The sequence below is a fragment of the Apus apus genome, chromosome 6 (genome assembly GCF_020740795.1).
Source record: "Apus apus isolate bApuApu2 chromosome 6, bApuApu2.pri.cur, whole genome shotgun sequence".
In the NCBI taxonomy this organism is placed as follows: Eukaryota; Metazoa; Chordata; class Aves; order Apodiformes; family Apodidae; genus Apus; species Apus apus.
The window spans coordinates 524304-541776 of record NC_067287.1 but is presented as its reverse complement, the minus strand read 5'-3'; the positions used below and the strand labels follow the sequence as shown (position 1 = coordinate 541776).

Genomic DNA, 17473 nt, shown 5'->3' with positions numbered 1-17473 from the left:
CTAACACCTTCTGCAAGACACACTCTAGGAGCTTTGCTGCCACATCCGAAGAGCACCCAGTTCCCTGCTGTACTATTTTGGGATACAGCTCAGCACAGGAAAAGCACACCCTGCTGTTCCCAGGCTCTGCCCCTCGTTGTTCCACCCAGCACTGACCTGGTCACCTGCTGCACTGGGACACCTGGTACCAACAGGCAGTAAGAGAACTAAAACACTGGTGTTTGACTTGAAAACATTCTATTTAATTTATACAAATAACTACTAAATAGAAAAAGTAGATTAAAACAAAATAGTTATTTTTCTGGCAGAGTTTAAATGCATATTATATAGCTTAGAAGAAATAAAATGCATTTTCCCCACAGCATTCATGACCTAAAATTCTAGTTAATTCCTCCATTGCTTTCCTCTTCTAGATCAGTAAGATACTAGACACAAGGTCGTGTGGGTAATGGCTATATATATGTTCTGTACTTGAACTGAAAATATGTTACAGACCACACACCTACAAATGTGAAGCACTTAAAATGTGACTATCGAGTTGTAATATGATAATACAGAAAACAATTTATGTTTCAGGTTATATTGTGTTACAAAAACATCTGTGTAAGAAATCATGAAAGAGGCCACATAAAAATAAGCTTTAACTTTATGCACTTATTTTACAGTTTAAAAAACTGGCAAGTGCACTAGTAATAAATAATTTGCAAGTTTTGTATAAACGAGAAATTCCTAGTGTTCAGCATTATTGTAAACATCAGTACACATGTAAAATGCAGCTAAAATCTGACAGTTACATTTTCAGTTTACCAAATTCATTTCCTATTATTCAGGCATAGATCAATGTAGTATACAGCCAATCATATTTTTGGCAAGTCATGTCATTAAAATTAACAGTGACAGTGCAAGTAAGGAATGCAAAGAATTCCTAGTGCAATAAAGAAGAGAAGCACAGGCAATATTGCTGATTAAAATTTACCACTTCCATGTGTTCACCCTGGGAGTGATTAGGAGAATTAAAATTAAAAGAAACAAAAAAAGGAAAAAAAAAAAAGAAAAAGAAAAAAAAGCTGTTCAAAGCCATTATTTAATGCCCTGATCTTGTCTTAGGATTTCTCTGTCTTCCTTCAGGCCACTACCTTTGCAACAGTACATCCAGCGTGAGTCTTTACAGCTTGACCATGTGTGAAATGCCCCTTGTAGTCACTGAGCAAAGTCCAGGCGGTCCCGATGCCTCCAGCAGACGCGTGGTACCCACCTCTGCCTCTGCAAGCAGCCACACGGGGACCCAGCCTAGAAACTGCCTGGCCAGACGGCTTGTGAGCCAGACAAACGCCTTCCTATCAGGAGAGCACCACGAGAAGAAGGTCAACAGTCAGCTTTCAGTTTATCTAAGGAATTGTCAATTTTGGTCAGAGTCTTTTTGATTCGCAGGGCTGTTAGTCTTGCTGATGGATTTTGGTACCAGCATTCTTTCATCAGCTTGGCAAGAGATGTTAATGTCTGGGGAAAGAACAAAACACACAGGTAGGTACACAGATCACAAGCCAAGAAGCACTAGGCTGGGTTAAGAACTAACAACAAGGTTTTATTGCCTTATTAATACTCAATTTTCAGACCCTACAGAGAGTTTACTGCTGTATGTCCAGTGCACAGCTTTCATGTGCTGAAAAAACCCAGGTTTGAGAAATTGGTTAAACCAAGAGAATAACTAGACAATGGGCTGACTGGAGTGACAAGCCAGTGTAATTTTTTTTAAAAATGAGTTTGGGGTTTTTTCTAATTAAGAGAACACTCTACATAAGCTCTTTTATGCAACTGACTCCTGGCAAGCTCAATGATGGAAGCTAGAGAAGGTGCAGATTTTCTGCCTGTGACTTCCTGGTGTCCAGCAGCACTGAACAGCTGGGATTCACAGCTGGGATTCACAGCTGGCTGCTGCAGCACCACAGGCCACAGTTCTGCAACCAAAACCTCTCCTTGCTGGCCCTGCACAGATTCAAACCAACCCTCATAGCTTCAGTAATAGGGAACAAAACAGTTGGTCAACCTGGAGAGTCCAGACTGATTCTGATGAAGAAAAATACACTTCAGTACCAGCCTTTCAAAAAGAACAGCAGTCCCTGTTCTGCAGGCAGGAGAGACACCAAAGTTCTGCTCTTACTCTGCATGCCCATAAGCCACAGAAAGGCCTACACAGGCTACCTCACCCTTAGAGAGACCTCCCCTTGGAGAGACAGTAACAGCACAGGAAGAGCAGCTTAAAACAATTACTGTTAAATCCTGCTACTAAAAGGCTCATCTGTGAGTAGCTCGGACTCAACAGTCTTAAGTTTGCTTATTGTGTTTTCTTCCTGCTCCAAGACAAAGCTCCACACCAGCATGCTTCTGGAATCAGCACAGGTGGTGCTCCTGACAGGGAGCTCTGGGATCGTCCCTGTTTCAAGCGATAGCTGAAAATAACTTCAATGACTATTTCAAAAGGCAACAGGTCAGCTCACATCTCCTGCAAACCACCCCCAGCCACCCCACTTACAGGGTCTGAGAACCATCTGTTGGGAATGTTGGGTCTTTGCTGATCTACACAGACCACCTTCCTCATGTCTTCAAAACTGGGATCATTGGGAACCAAGTCGTAAAACGGGGGTTTATAGTCTTCCACAATGCCTAGTGAGAGGCAGACAAGAGAGGTATTATTTATAATGACTGTGTCAATGAAACAGCACTTCTGCACAGGAAGAGAGAACAGGTGATAATATGGCCACCTAAATAGCACAAGAATCTTTAAAGTTAACACCACAGTGTCAAGCAGCCATTAAACAGGAATGTTAATCGTAGGAAATGTTAATTACTTGGCTCATATTACAATTACACAAAATAAGAACTACCTACATCTTGCAGATGCTTAAGCTGAAATGACAAGAAACAGTCACTTGCCAAAAGGCCATCTCTTGTAACAGGGAGCTTTGCTGACTAGCACAGCACTACTTCATAGGCTTACCACACACTTGGCATCGTTCTGTGATTCCTGAAAGAGCCCAATAAGCATGTCAGCATCTACACATCCTCATGCTGGTGCTTCACATGATTTTACTTCTAGTCACTAAAATCTAGAGTAATTGGCACCACATGCCATCACAAAACCAAACATGTGAGAGCCTGTGACATCCAGTAGACACCAGAATTCTAGGATTCTGCATTGAGAATGAGTCTGTGTGTGTGTGCTCTCCCAGCCCATCACAGCTCACATAAAACTGGCAGGCCAAAAAGCCTTTTGCCTACTCTAAGGCATGCAAGCAGCACTGCTCTTTCATCAGTGGATTAAGCTCACAAATGGATCTATAGGGAGCTCAGCTTGCTTAGGAAGCCAATTTAAAAAGTGCTGTTCAATGGCATGTATTTGGGACAGCAGCTTGGAGAAACACTGAGCAAATGAGGCCCTCTATGTACAGTAGAAACACAGGCAGAACAATCTTCAAATTGCTTTTCAGCAGACTGGCTGCTGTCCCACAGACAGACATGGAGAAAGAATAGAGGAGAATTTCCATTGCTTTGGATATACTGAAGTTGAAAAAGAGGTTCTCAACTTTGCTACACTGGTTGGGATTTAGTTTTCTTGTTCTAGTGGCAGTGAAGATGAAAATCCTATGGATTTTCAGTAAAAACCTTTAAATCCCCATCTATGATGATTAGTTGAAAAGGAAAATGGTCTTCAGGAAATCACAGCTCCCTCAGAAAACAGTAGGACAGCTCAAAGATCTGGATACTCAAGTGAGTTACCCTAACAAAGTAACCAGGAGACTGCTGGCTGGCCCTGGGGCATTCTGACATGGATGCAGAGGAACAGAGCTCATGCCATGCTGTGCCAAGCAGCATCCCTCACCCTCCTCCTTTGAGCTATTCACAGCTGCATGCACCAAACAGCACCTACGGGGCTGAACTGTTGGATTTTGTTGTATTAGGTCGTAGGCGGGACCTGATGATCTTAAAGGTCTTTTCCAGCCTTGGTGATTCTGTGATTTTAAACCCCTCCTGCGTCCCCCCCCAGAACACAAAACAGAGTTTAATCAGAGTACAAGCCTTGTGTCTCCATACTGCCTATACTTGTGTTTCAGATGAAGCAGAGGCTTCACAGGAGCCAACTGCAGAGCCTGAGCTACATCACACGCTGTTTCCAGGGCCACCAGGGCATTACAGAAGAACTTGATCCTGGCTCATTCACTATTCTCATGTAGTCCCCTTCCACAGAACAGGGTTTGGAGCTGGATGGGTCAGAGAAGACACACAGTATTGGATATGAGCTGGGCTGGCTCTGGCCTTCCCTCCAGCAGAGCCAGGACCAAGCACTGGACTAGCCCAGCAGGGCTGGCTCGGCAGAGCCCCTATCACCTCTCTCCCACCCACCTGAGCTGCCCAGACCTGTGACATGCCCTCTTCCCAGGGCCAGCCCCCCACCCACCACCAGGGATACCCCAGGGACACCTCAGGGCTGCTCAGCACTGCCCACAGCTCCCCCCTTTCCACACAGTTTTAACACCGCTTCTGTAGTTCTGCTTGCTGCTCCAGTCAGCAGGAACTCACACACACTGTAGCCTTTTCTTCACCTTTATTCCTCATTACTTTAATGTCAGCTGATCCTGTGCATGCACAAATCCAGCTGCTGGAGCAAAGCAGGACCTACACAGGCCTCCAAGCAATGGACAGCCTGGCAGATGGACAGTCATCCCCCAGGGCTGGCTTTGGGCAGTAACTGGCTTTTTGGCCTTATTATCAAAATTGAACAAGATGTCAACACTAGGAATGACTGTGAAGATTCCCAAGGAACAGGACTGTAAGTGCCAGGTAGCAGGTAAGGGAGGATGCAGCAAGGTACTGTGCACCGGGAAGGGAGCACATTCCGAAGCAGTGAACAGCCAGCCTGCAAGGAACAAGCACTGCTCTACTTAAAGAGAGCAAAACACTGATTTGGGAGCTTCAATCACATTTTTCAAATACAGAGAGATGCGCTGAGAGGCTTCTGCTACAGCACAAAGATGATACACAAGTACTCTTGATTGTGCTGAAGGAGATTACTACCACATTTTGCTCCTTACACTAAGCCACGACAGAAGAGTACTGAGCACCACTGTGTCACCTTAAGGACCATTAGGTAAGTTAAATAAAAAAATAATTAAAAACAAACATTAAAAAATAAAATTTAAAAATAAAAATATTTAAAAGATCAGACTTATTAGTCAGAGTACAACAGCTTCAGAGTCTACATGAACACAAGTACTAAGCCAGGCTGACCCAGTGGAACAGATTTTGCATTTCCACCCAGAAAATGAGATGACAAGTGTCCATCAGTGTGGGACAGCAGCAAAAGTGTCTATCCCAGACAACTGACAAGTGCTTCTAGCTCTCCCAAGACACACCACCACTAGTCCACAAGAGCATGCTCCCTTCAGTGTGCTCACTCTCCATGCCAGAGTCTTCCAACAAATCTAACAGGGTTATCTGAGTGACCACCTGATGAAGCAGCAATTTCCACACAGCTAAACACTTGGAATTGAGAGAAAACGTTCACTCCATTTCAAACCAGTGAAAGGAAATGTAATTACTTATGGCAACAGCCAGAAATCCTGAGCAGCAACCACCACACCAAAAGCCTATGGAAGTTCCCCTGCTCCTGCAGCCAGCCCCACGACTGCCATCAGCTTCCGGGGAGACAGGAGCTGCTCCCAATGGACCCTGCAAGTGACACACCACTAGAAGAGCTGTCCAACCACACAGGTTGCCCTGCTCTCTCCATCACAGAGAAAGCCCTGAAGGCCATCTGCTGCCTTCTCCTGTCCCTTGGGTCCAGAGAGCACAGCCTGAGAAAAAACCTTAGAGACTTCATGGTTTAAAATTTTAACTTGACTATTTGGAATGAATTATTTCTCATCACAGTTTTAGATGTAGGGAACCCTCTTTCTTCTCTGCCTAAACAGAAATGTCAAAACCACTCAGCCACTGTACCCAGCATACCAACAACTTCAACACAGGCAGCCAAGTGTCAGGAACCAAAACACTTCAGATGTATGTGGAAATATTTCACTGTGTGTCCTATGCATTCTGGTGGCAGAGGCTTTGCCACAAATTACCACTTGCTGAAGCCCTTCTGGAAAGAAGCAGAGGAGCCCAGGGACTCACCGTTGCTCACCATGCGCCTGGCTACCTCCCAGAGGACCAGCCCGAAGGCCCAGATATCCACCCTTTTGTAGGAGTCGAAGCAGTCGGCCTGGATGGTCTCATCCAGCACTTCTGGAGCCATGTAGCGCTTGGTGCCCACGCGGGGATTGTTCCCCACATCCAGCTGATTGGTGCTCTGGGAGTGCATGACTGCAAGGCCTGGAGGAGAGAGAAAACAGCAGTGTCAGTCCCCCCTAAAACCACAGCACGTCGGTCTAAATGGCACGTGAGCAGTGACACCCGCCAGGCAGCTTCCTGAAAAGGAGCCGAGAGTCCAACTGTCCAAGGACCAGCTGGGTCAGCTCCAAACTAGCTCTCAAGAACTGCCACTGTGTCCATAGACCTAGACCAATTATCTCCTCAGGGATTACCATTAAGCATGTTACTGCTCTGTTGCAAAATGTTGTCATTAAGTGTTTTGCAGCCACTGGATGTCACCAGCGCTCTAGGCACGTATACACAGAGGGCAGGCATCTGCTGCTTGGAAGAAAACCATTTTACATTGCACTCTATTTATAGACTTTTGGGTAGGTGGACACATCCCAACTGCAGGGAAGAGAGAAGAAAAACACTGCATTACACATACATACGAGTATACAAGTTAGAAAATAAAGCTGGAAAATAAAAAACACCATTATTTGCAGTAGTTTGAAAAATAAACATCATCAAGCTGATCTAAAATGACTCAGTGAAAACCACTCTACCTGGTCTCTACTAATTACTAAACATTTAAGCAAAGAACATTATGTGAGGGACTAAATTACTGCAAATTTAGAAACACAGAGAGCACTCATTTTGCCATGGTAAACAGAGAGCACAGCAAATTGAACAGCAACAGGTGCATGACATAACTAAGCGATAGAGAAGACGACACAAACTCTCCTTGATTTCCTCAACAACTCTTGTAAGTATAACATATACTACCTACATTTAACTGGAGTTTCTTTTTGGTCAAACTTAAAAGCCTTTTTAGCCCAGTCCCACAGAAAATTAACCTATTACTATATCAGTGCTTTATTTCTTCCCAAAGAATGGTCAATTCTTCACCGTAACAAAAATTTGGAAAAAAATTTTCTTCCATTTAAATGCACTTCAAGTAATTTCAAGCTGTTAAGAAAACACTTATGGCACTTCTAGAAAGATACCATCTACTAAGTCCATGACTGCTGAGAAAATAATCTGGAAAGCCTGCTCTTCAGATAAAAATTTGTCATACAATATACAAACACACAGGACATATTTGCACAGTTATACATTTATGTATGTGTTTTTCTTTACATTAATTTATATTATGCAATATGTATGGATTATATTTTTAAAAGCCATGCACACTGGAAACAAAGCTTAGAAAACAGATTTCCTGGCAAACTCTGAAGACATGAAGCCTTTAGAGAATGCTTTGATAAAAATCTTCACACTCCATCCAAATTGAGCAAAACAGATTCAATAGATTGACAGGTCAAAGGTTCCTGGCTGAGGGATGCAAGTCAGCAACCCGCACACTACAAACCAAGCAAGTGTTGCAATAAGGTCAGGGGACAATGCTGTTGTAATCAGGTTCTCATCATGGTGGCATCTGTGGTGTTTATGAGAGCTGGGGAGCAGACACCACACTGCTCCAGTGCCTTTTCATCTCGGCAGGTAGTAACTTCACTTATGGGCACACAAGTGCCTGTCAGAAGAGCCCATACACAAAAGCTTGACAGGAATACAAATGGGTGAAACACTCTGGGTGTCAGTACACTACAGAGGATTTCTTGGTGTCTTGGGAGTATCTGCTAAAACCAAACATTGAGCAAATACGTTTTGTTAGCATTCTCTGCACCCCCCTTACAAACACCAGTACTTGTTCCCCTGGGCCATCCAGTCCTGCACGTGGTGGGCAAGGGAAGGGAGCTGGGATCTTCCTCCTGTATAAGCACTATTCTGCTCTTTATCAAGTTGCTCAACAAAGGCCTATTACCATGGAGCAAATTGCTTTGGAATGAGCAGGGCAGGACTCTTCCCCAGCGGTGACAGACTGCAGAGAGACTGACACCCATCCCTGGACTTTATCACACAGTTTCTGCTTAGCTGGAACATTGCTGGAGCTTTGTAACTGCAGCTCCAGGTACGTGGGCTGCTGCTCAGGGCACTCCTTTCCAGCATGCCTGCCAGAGGACAAGCAGCCAGTTCTCAAAGCTCCTGCACTTGTGCCAGCCAGAAGCACCAGCACTGAAGGGCAGCACCCACCAAGCTACGCTGCAGGTCAGGTGTGCAGCAGTCAGGCTGCTGCCAAAACAGACAGGGTGCTCATCAGAGGCCCGAGTCCTCTGTGCTTGCAGAGCCAAGCCCTGTTCTCAATGGGCACAGTGCCTCTCCAGAACCTGCTGTGAACAGCAGAACCCAAGTCCAGCTTAGCTCTGGGCAGCTGCAGTGAGTCCTTCTACCTGCTCACACCTGCCAGTCTCTAAGTGCCATTTGTCTTGTGTGGTGCATGTGCTGAAATAGAGACCAGAGGAGGAAAACATGACACAGCTATACAGCAAGGCATGAATATATGGCATGGCAGAAGCAACAGACTCTTTGGTAACTCTCCTTTATAGATAAGGAAAAAAAACCCCAAAGGACATGTCAGACACACGCCTGGGGATTTCACAATTCAAAAAACAGCTATTTTACCACCAAAAAACCCCAAGGAAATGTTTACTGCACTGCTCTGTCAGAAAATCTCTCTATTTCTCTAGAGGCTTCTGATTCAATGTAGTAGATTTCGCCTGATTAGTGTGATGACAGTCAATGCCAGTATGTGCTGCCCCCTCCCAGTGTGAACTACAAATTGGCTTAAAAGCCAATCTTTGAAGCTTTGTATTTTCAATTGCCTGCTCCACTTTTTACTTGCTATTCCCTCTGCAAATTTAGACAGGCCCAGGTACATGGCTTTCATGTTTTTCCTGTGTGTCTCCTATGTCCTTCAGGCAGAAGCAATAGAAACTATGCAGCAGAATTATTACTGAAAACAATCCCATCTCCCCGCACACTTTGCCCAGCCAATGAACCCCCAGTATTGTATTTCTACCACTATTTTCTCCCTTGTCATCAAAAAAAGGAAAAAAATACAGTCACACAAATGCTCAAGGTGTGAACGAGCCAAACTGCTACAGCTGTTTCTCAGCATCCTACCAGCTCAAAGCCTAAACCAGACATTCATGGAGAACCCAGTTTTGGGCTCACTGAAGTGTCTGGCTAAAGACTCAAGCTGGACAGACCTACAAAGCATGGGACAGCGAGTGCTGTAGGTGTCAGGGCATTTCTTAGTACAGAAATGAGCTGAAGGCTAACGGCTCCTGCCTGCCAGGATCCATGTGGAATTTCCCTGTGAAAACCCGAAGAAAGGCCCCAGATGCCAGCTCTGCCCCAGAAGGCAGAGGCTGCCTTGGCCCCTCCGCAGCAGGGAGGTCGATAAGCTCCAAGTGCCACCTGGTGGCTGTCAGACACCTCCAGGGGGACAGCAGCTGTGGTCAGGGCTGTCCGAAGGTTCCTCTGAGGCTTTCACAGCTGCACGTCTGAGAGCTGAACTGCACTGAACTCACCCAGATCTGCTATGCAGCACTGCCCGTTCTTCTTCACGAGGATGTTCTTGCTCTTCAAGTCCCGGTGGGAGATGGCTGGCTTCCCCTGCGTGCCGAAGATCTCGATGTGCAAATGAGCGAGCCCGCTGGCGATGGACAGGACGATGCGCAGGCAGCTGACCGTGTCCAGGGTGGTGAGCTGCAGGTAGTCATACAGAGAGCCCATCTCGTGGTAGTGGGTGATCAGCCACAGCTGGGTACTGGAGTTCCTGGAAGTCATATCAGATGCAATAAAACCTAGAAAGAGACGCAGAAAAGCGGAGAAACAAAAGAAAATGAGAGCGCTCCTTCAAGACTCCCCCAAGAAAAGAACCAATGCTACAACAGGCTGCAGGTCCACCATGATGAAAAAAGAGCTGGCATATTCTGGAGCTCTAAATTCAAGAATGTATTTATGTATTTTGTCAGTCACACCAAACACTACCACTCCTTTTCTTCCTTCATTTTGAAGGACTTGGGAAGGCTGTAGCACATCTGCTGTTGCCCACTTAACAGGGTTACACTGGAGAAAACCAACACCTCCGACAGACAACAGATAAGCAGCCAGTGCTGGCTGGTGAGGAAAGGGTTAAACCTGTTTCACACCTGTATCACACCCCAACAGACACTGTGTTGTGCCAGATTCACACTCATACCCAAGGCCAGCCTATTCAGAACACTTCAACCATCAGAAGCTTGCTGTTCCCACAGGAAACAGGACACCCTTCTGACCAGAGACTGAAGCAGCACATCTCACCACAGCAACAACTGGCTCTCCAAGGAGCTCCCATTGTTTAGAAGACTGCAGAGGGATTGCTGCAGCCTGACAAAGTACCAGACCTGCAGGACTGCTATGAGCTGCTGCAGGCTCCAAATGCCTTACCTTCCTACCTGAACACCAGCTCACAATGGAGCCATGGGACAGCCACTGGATACAAGAAGCGGCAGATGGGCAAGGAGACTGCAGCTGCCCCAGAAGACTAGCATTCCAAAAAACAAAGAACAGTAATTCTTCTACTTTAAACACTAGGCAGTTTAAGTGATGTGCAACTTACTGCCATGGTGAAGTAGGCCAGAGCACCTGACAGCTGTATTTCATCATGATTTTCTACAAAGGAACAGGGAAAACCATCTTTGAAACGCATTAACCTCAAGAACTGTTTTCAAAAACGTGGTGCCTTAAAAATGAGCCCAAAATTCAGGAGTAGCTCTCTTCCTGTTACCTCTATCTTACTATGTATCAGCACACTCTTGACCTCAACAGATTTAGCTGGGAAGAACAAAAGTTTTATCCCAAGTTAGAGGAACAAGTAATGTTTATTAAAAGCCCACATATGACATTTTCAGAAAGGACACCCACTACTTTCTCACCTGAAGTCAGATTTCTGCACAACGTGACACATTTGTAATCTGTGATGTTGTTTAACATTGCATCTAAAAAAACTCAATAGAATAGCCAACAAATTTGACAGTTATCAAGAAAGACTAAACCCAGACAGAGGAACATGGGAAGTATGTAATGTGATTTTAGCCAAGCTACTTGCTCCCTTGGGAATGAAAGTTCAATAATTCTCTTTTCAGGAGGCCACCAAATTATTTTCATAGTAACAAAGGAACTGCTTCAGGAAACATTAGACGAATGTCTAGCAGAGTGAGCTATTGAGCCAAGGAATACTCTCTGACAGGAAACAAGAACAGAAGCCCAAGTAAAACTGATTGAAGACAGACAGGTTGTGGGTGAGGTAATGTCAGCACACAGAAAACATGCTGCTGCTTTTATCTGTAAAGGTGGCACATCAGTGAAAGAAGGTCATGCCTACTGTGGATCAAAAAGGCTGCTTCAACTTCAGCTTGACAACACAACAAAGCCATTTTCTAAGTTCTCTGAACTCAGCACACAGGGTACAAGGGATGGAGAAGATTCAAAATCCTTGTACATTTCTATTTACAGGGAAATTAAATACACCATAAGGGGGCAACTATAGCAGAAGTTTAACCACCAAAGGAGCTTAGTTTGACTGTGAGCAGAACAGATAAATGGAAGAAAATAACAGGTTTGTACCGCAGCCTATTCAGGCAGAAGTATCAAAACATTTAAATCTCATTTTAAACTCCTCCCCACTTTTCCCCCCTTTATTTCTCCAGGTAAACTGAAGTTACAAAACACTAGATCCCTAGAACTCCTCCAGCCAACACACTGCAGGACACTGCCATTTGCCACCACGAGCTGGCTCAGCAGGGCTGAATTCTCAGCACCTGGGCCTGTGGCCCCTCCACTCTTCTCTACACCCTGTGCTGCCAGCAACTGAGCAGTGTGGCTACCTGCTCCCTGCTAGAGTATCTCTGCAGGAGGACAGTGATTCACAGGTGCTATAGCACTTTCTCCAGTTGAGACTCAGACTTCAGCACCTTCCTGCAGGTCTCCCCCTTAACATTTCCCTGCAACTATTTACCACAGACACAAAAGCCCAGTCTCAAGGATTGCAAGCCTCCCATCAAGTGTGCAGTGCTTTGCAAGTGAACTGTTGAGTTGACTCACCCTTACTCCAGCTACACTAAGAAACACCAGTGTGGTTGTTCTACTCACCTAAAATGTTTTCATGCCGCAGCAATACAGTGTTGTACAGTTCTGTTTCCCTGAACCAGGATTTTTCATCCCTAGAAGAGAAGATCTTCACAGCAACGTTTTCTCCTTGCCACTGACCCCTCCAAACTTCTCCGTAACGGCCCTTTCCTGGTGGGAGAAAAAGCACAATAAAATCATCTTAGGGTGGAAGGACAGGATTGGCTCCTAGGATGGAAACTTAACAGGTATGGCTCAAATATCACACTGATGCAGTTTGGTCAAACCTGCATCCACCTTTACTGCTTTTACACTTATGCTGGTCTCCAGCGTCCCTTGATTTTTCCTATTTGTTTCAACTGAAAGCTCTGAGAGCACAAGTGTCTTCTCCTTGCACACTGGTACAGTACACAAAGTGTTTGTACTGGGCAGGTGTCATTATTCAACTACCAAGAACACCCCAAAACACCCATCCACAAAGATAAAAGGATAAAGAAAAACCCACAAAAAAACCAAAACCCCAAAACCCACCCCATCCTGCAGAGATCTGGGCACAATGTCTGCATGCCAAGCTCTTTACCCAATTTAGGAAAACGTATGAAACTACCAACAGCAAAACAACATCCTTGACAAGGCACAGTGCAAAGTTCTGATCTGCCCTTTCCCCTTGGAGCAGTGCATGGTGCCAGATGTGACACCTACAAATACCCAAACGGGGCCTTCCTGGCGCTGCTGCTCCGAGCTGCTCAGTTGCACCCACGGACCAGCAGCAGCTCCTCCCAAAGGAGGAGAGGTACCCACACCCCTGCCTGGATGCTGTCACCCAGCAGAGACTGCAGGCACAGGTGGCACATCTGGTGCTGCTCCCCAGGCTGGAACACAGGGGTCTGGAAACAGGGCCAGCCCAAGCACACTTGGGAGCAGGCAGCATTCCAGGCATGCTATCCAAAAGCAAAACAGGTCTATATCCCAGGCAAAATCATCATGTGTATCATGTTGCACAGCTCCTGATGAACAGAAACTGCAGATCTCCAGAGGATGTACACCTGGGTTCTATACAACAATGAACATCTGTGCCTACTCCAGACATGCTAGGAGCCAGCAGCAAAGAAACACTGGTAACACGTGGGCCCAGTCCCTATGGATCCATCTGGTCCAGTCTGGAGCTTGATTTAACAACCTAACGAGCTAAAACTTCTAGTGACTTGCAGGAAAGTGCTAACCCATTCTGAGTTCAAATCACTGAAGAAGCACCATAAAAAGCATCTTTAAAATAGTGTTTTGTTTGGGTTTTTTTTTCCCCTCTCTAATAGAATCAATCACTGCCATGCCTTCCCCAACACTGTAGTGCCAGTGTGGCATCTCGGCTCAAAGACCGCCTTGACACAAATGCTTCTGAAAATACTAAATTCAACACCATTCAGCCAACAAGATATACACGATAAGGAGAAATTTAATGGATCCTTCAAACTAACACTGAAGTCCTGAAAAAAACTAAAGACCCAGAAGAGTTTTAGGAAAGAATTACTAGAGAGATTCTCTCTTTTAGGGGAAGAGCAGCAACAGCACCCCACTGCCTGCAGGGTCCCAAAGCACCACTGCAGAGCAAGTATCACAGCATGTCAGGGGTGGGAAGGGACCTTGAAAGATCATCTAGTCCAACTCCCCTGCCAGAGCAGGATCCCCTAGAGTCAAGTAAGCTACAAAAACACTCATGTTTCACTCACACTGCACAGAATCACCACTTTTTTAAATGCCACTTTAGCCACTTTGCTTGATGCTTCAACTCCTGATCTCAAATCCAGACAATCCTTTCCCAATTCTAAAGCTTTCTAATTGAACATCATTTAATGAACAAATGTTTGTTTCACAGTCTGACAGTTTCAAACTTAAAATTGAGCTTGGTTTTCTAAAAGCATAGTTTATTTCTCTTACAAAGGACCCAAACAAGCCTAGTTTGTGCTTTCTAACATCACCTTACTGAACAAAGCTTGAATTTCTTCAGTCACAAGGCACAGATGATATATATTTCTCCCTTTCTTTTGCATAGATCTGAAAGGAATTTTTTCACTTCCCTCTCAAAATCCAAATATGTTCTGTAATATGAACCCTGAAAAGCTCCAGATATTATGAACAACTAAGGAAAATCAGATAATTAGGATGAGAGAGAAGGTGTTCTCTCTGAACTTGTCACCAAAACTTGGCACTAGACCTGACCAAGATTCATACTCACCTACACACTCTACAAGTGTGATCTGGCGAGCCACTGTTCTTTGCACCAAGAAAGGAAGTCCAGAACCACTTCCAGATGTGCAGGAATGATCCAGTAAGTCCTGTTCAAAAGGAAAAGGAGATGTTTGTAACCTATGAGAAACAACCTTCCCCCCCCCATTTAAATACACAAAGGTACATCACTTCAGAGCACTGGTGAAGTTAAAGCTCACTGGTATCTCAACAGCTGTGGTGATGCCTTTTGACCACCCTGGTGCCATCACTGTACAGATGGACAGAGAATGCTGTTTGCACCTAAGCATAATAAACTTCACAACATTTCCAGCAAACTGCACTACTGGGCTTTAACCAGATGAAATCTCATTTCTCCTAACCATTTTTTAACAAGTGCTCAAGAAAAAGATAAGCCAAGAACAACAGCAGACTGCTATTTGGATTTTCAATACAAACTGAGTACTCATTATCCTTCCTGTTTTTATCAGAAGAAAAAAAAAAAAAAAAATCACACAACAAAACTTATCTGCAGAGACTGTAAAAACAAGATTTGAAGAGGCCACAGTTCTTTCCATTCCCATTTGGAAGTTCAGGGCTTTAAGCATTTGCTACACTATGGAGACTAATCCTAAATGTAAACTAATCTCATATGTAACAAAACCAGTGATTTAAAACACACAATGGAGAGGAAAAAAGTGGAATTTACAAAAGACTTAGTGTTTAGATTAACATCTAGAAACAAGGAACTACCAATTTTTTTTTACATCGCTAGCACTCAAGGGGCACAGCAGAGGCACTGCAATCATAAAGCTAAGAGGGTCTGACAGCTGAGAACAAAACAACTCCATTAGACCAGGCCTTTACAGTTTGCAACTTCTCAAATTTCTTTTAAAAAGACTTTTGATTTATTCTTCTCAGCCTTTACCACCGTTTCCAAGTAACATTAAATGACTTAAAGTGCAAAAGGTTTGCAAATGGAATGGAAGTGCTCTGGCACTGATAAGAGATAACAGCTAGTAAAAGCTGGAAGCCAGTGCTAAAAAGACAGATAACCAGTTGCACACATGCTAGTTCATGGTGAACAACACCAAAACTGGCTCTTTTAAAACAGTAAAGCAGAATCAAGCCTGTGGACTAATTAAATGGAGCCAAAGGCATTTTAAAAAAAGCTGAACAACTATAGTCAATATAGGCCAAGCTGAAGCAAAACTGCCAGGAAACTGCTGCAGCTTGCACCACACTCCATCCTGCAGTTACATGTGTGCCTGGACATCAAGCTCCAAGAGGGAGGCAGCTTCCATTGCTCCCTCTTACTAAGGAAGCTGGCATTTAAAAGCCAAAAGTTGTTATTAGAGTGGCCACCCCAAAGTCCCTCTAGATCAGTACCTTGTACCTGACTGTACCCAAAAGCAATGCCCTTTTTCAGGGCTTTACAAGTAGAGGGAGCTGGGCCAGCAGACACACAGGAGGACGAGACATACGGAAGCATCCAGGGGCACTGGGGTTATTAGAATACTGGGATACGAGAAGTGGAGGGAATTAGAGCAAACATGGGAATACTTTAACATACATGACACTTTCCTCTAATGCTCTCCCAGCCTCCAAACACATTCAGCTCAGGGACTTCCTTACCTGGATAATTTTTTTTAAAAAATATGCTTAACGTCAAAACCAGTAAGTTCACGTCAAACCTGTTTCCCTAACTCATGGTGACCAACACTTTCTAAGTAACATATCAAAGGCTATTCCTCACTTACAGAGATTCCCATTTCAGTTTCTCTCTCCTACAGAGAGAAACAGTTCAAAACACAGAAAGAAAATGCCAGTCAACATATTCAGTAGCTTATTTTTTTAAATATTTGTTTTGGACTCTTTTTTTAGCCACTTTTCAACCCTGCAGTGAAAGCACATGATGGTGGCTAAGCACCAAAATGGAAAACATTTTTCAGCCTCTTAATGTTGAAGAGATCTTATACTAGAAACACAAGGAGAAAACTTCTCCTCTTTGCATTGGTTTCAGGAACAGACACTCAAGCTGCCTGTGAAGCCTTACTTGCTCAGTTTAGATAAAACACGGGAAAGCTGCTGGGAACACTCTCTCTGTCTAGGCCCAAGTGAGAGGGTAAGACACACTAAGTCTTTCAAAAGGAAACACTTCCCCATGTCATTTTCTTTTCCAGAGACTGGAGAACAAGAACACATTTTAAAAACTGAATTTTAAGTAAGTGATTCTCATTTCTTAAAATTCCTACCATTCTTCTACCAACAAAACTCCCATGATTCACCAAGGCCAAAGGGTCTGTACTTGCAAAAGCTGTCTTTTGGTTGTATTTCATGTAAACTGCAGCTTCGCAAGAATGTCACCACAGAAGTCCTGAAACTAAGTGGCATCCCCTGGCAGCTGAAGGCTGTTACTGATGTGGAGTGACCCATGTCTGGAGGGCACAGGAGGCAGTCTGAAGTGCAGGACACTCACACAGACTCTCCCCATACACACAAGTTACTTACTGCCAACGTGCTGTCTCCAACGTTCGATGCAATGAGTCCCTCAATGGTGCCATACTCTGCATCCCTAGAATTGAGCCTCTCCATGTGGTTCTTCTGTATTCTCCGGATGATCAGCACAGCTACTGCAGAAAAAACTATCAACACTATCACAGGAGCCAGTATAACAATGATTAGTGTTTCCACGCTGTAACCTGCAGCATCTCCTTGAAAGGTTTGTCCTTGGAAAGCAGAGGGGAGGAAAAAGAGAAAAAGAGAGAAGAAAATAAATTTGCAAATTCCCAGAGAAAGTCTTTAAAACTAGTAGCTCTGACACCAACATTTAACTTGGTACCACCTAGTCTGAACGAGAGGCTCTGACAGCCAGAGCCATGACTGT

General features: G+C 44.4%; 1 protein-coding gene across 1 annotated transcript in view; it reads right to left on the bottom strand.

Annotated features, from left to right (window-relative positions):
- Positions 1 to 220: 220 nt before the first annotated feature.
- Positions 221 to 17473, bottom strand: part of ACVR1 (activin A receptor type 1) — a 55314-nt gene continuing 38061 nt past the window's right edge. The window contains exons 4-10 of the mRNA XM_051623194.1: positions 17098 to 17315; positions 14597 to 14696; positions 12388 to 12534; positions 9783 to 10058; positions 6172 to 6369; positions 2534 to 2664; positions 221 to 1500 (exon numbers count right to left, since the gene is read on the bottom strand). Of these exons, the coding sequence (XP_051479154.1) occupies positions 1366 to 1500; positions 2534 to 2664; positions 6172 to 6369; positions 9783 to 10058; positions 12388 to 12534; positions 14597 to 14696; positions 17098 to 17315 (1205 nt within the window). The 3' untranslated portion in view covers positions 221 to 1365. The remainder of the gene's footprint in view (positions 1501 to 2533; positions 2665 to 6171; positions 6370 to 9782; positions 10059 to 12387; positions 12535 to 14596; positions 14697 to 17097; positions 17316 to 17473) is intronic.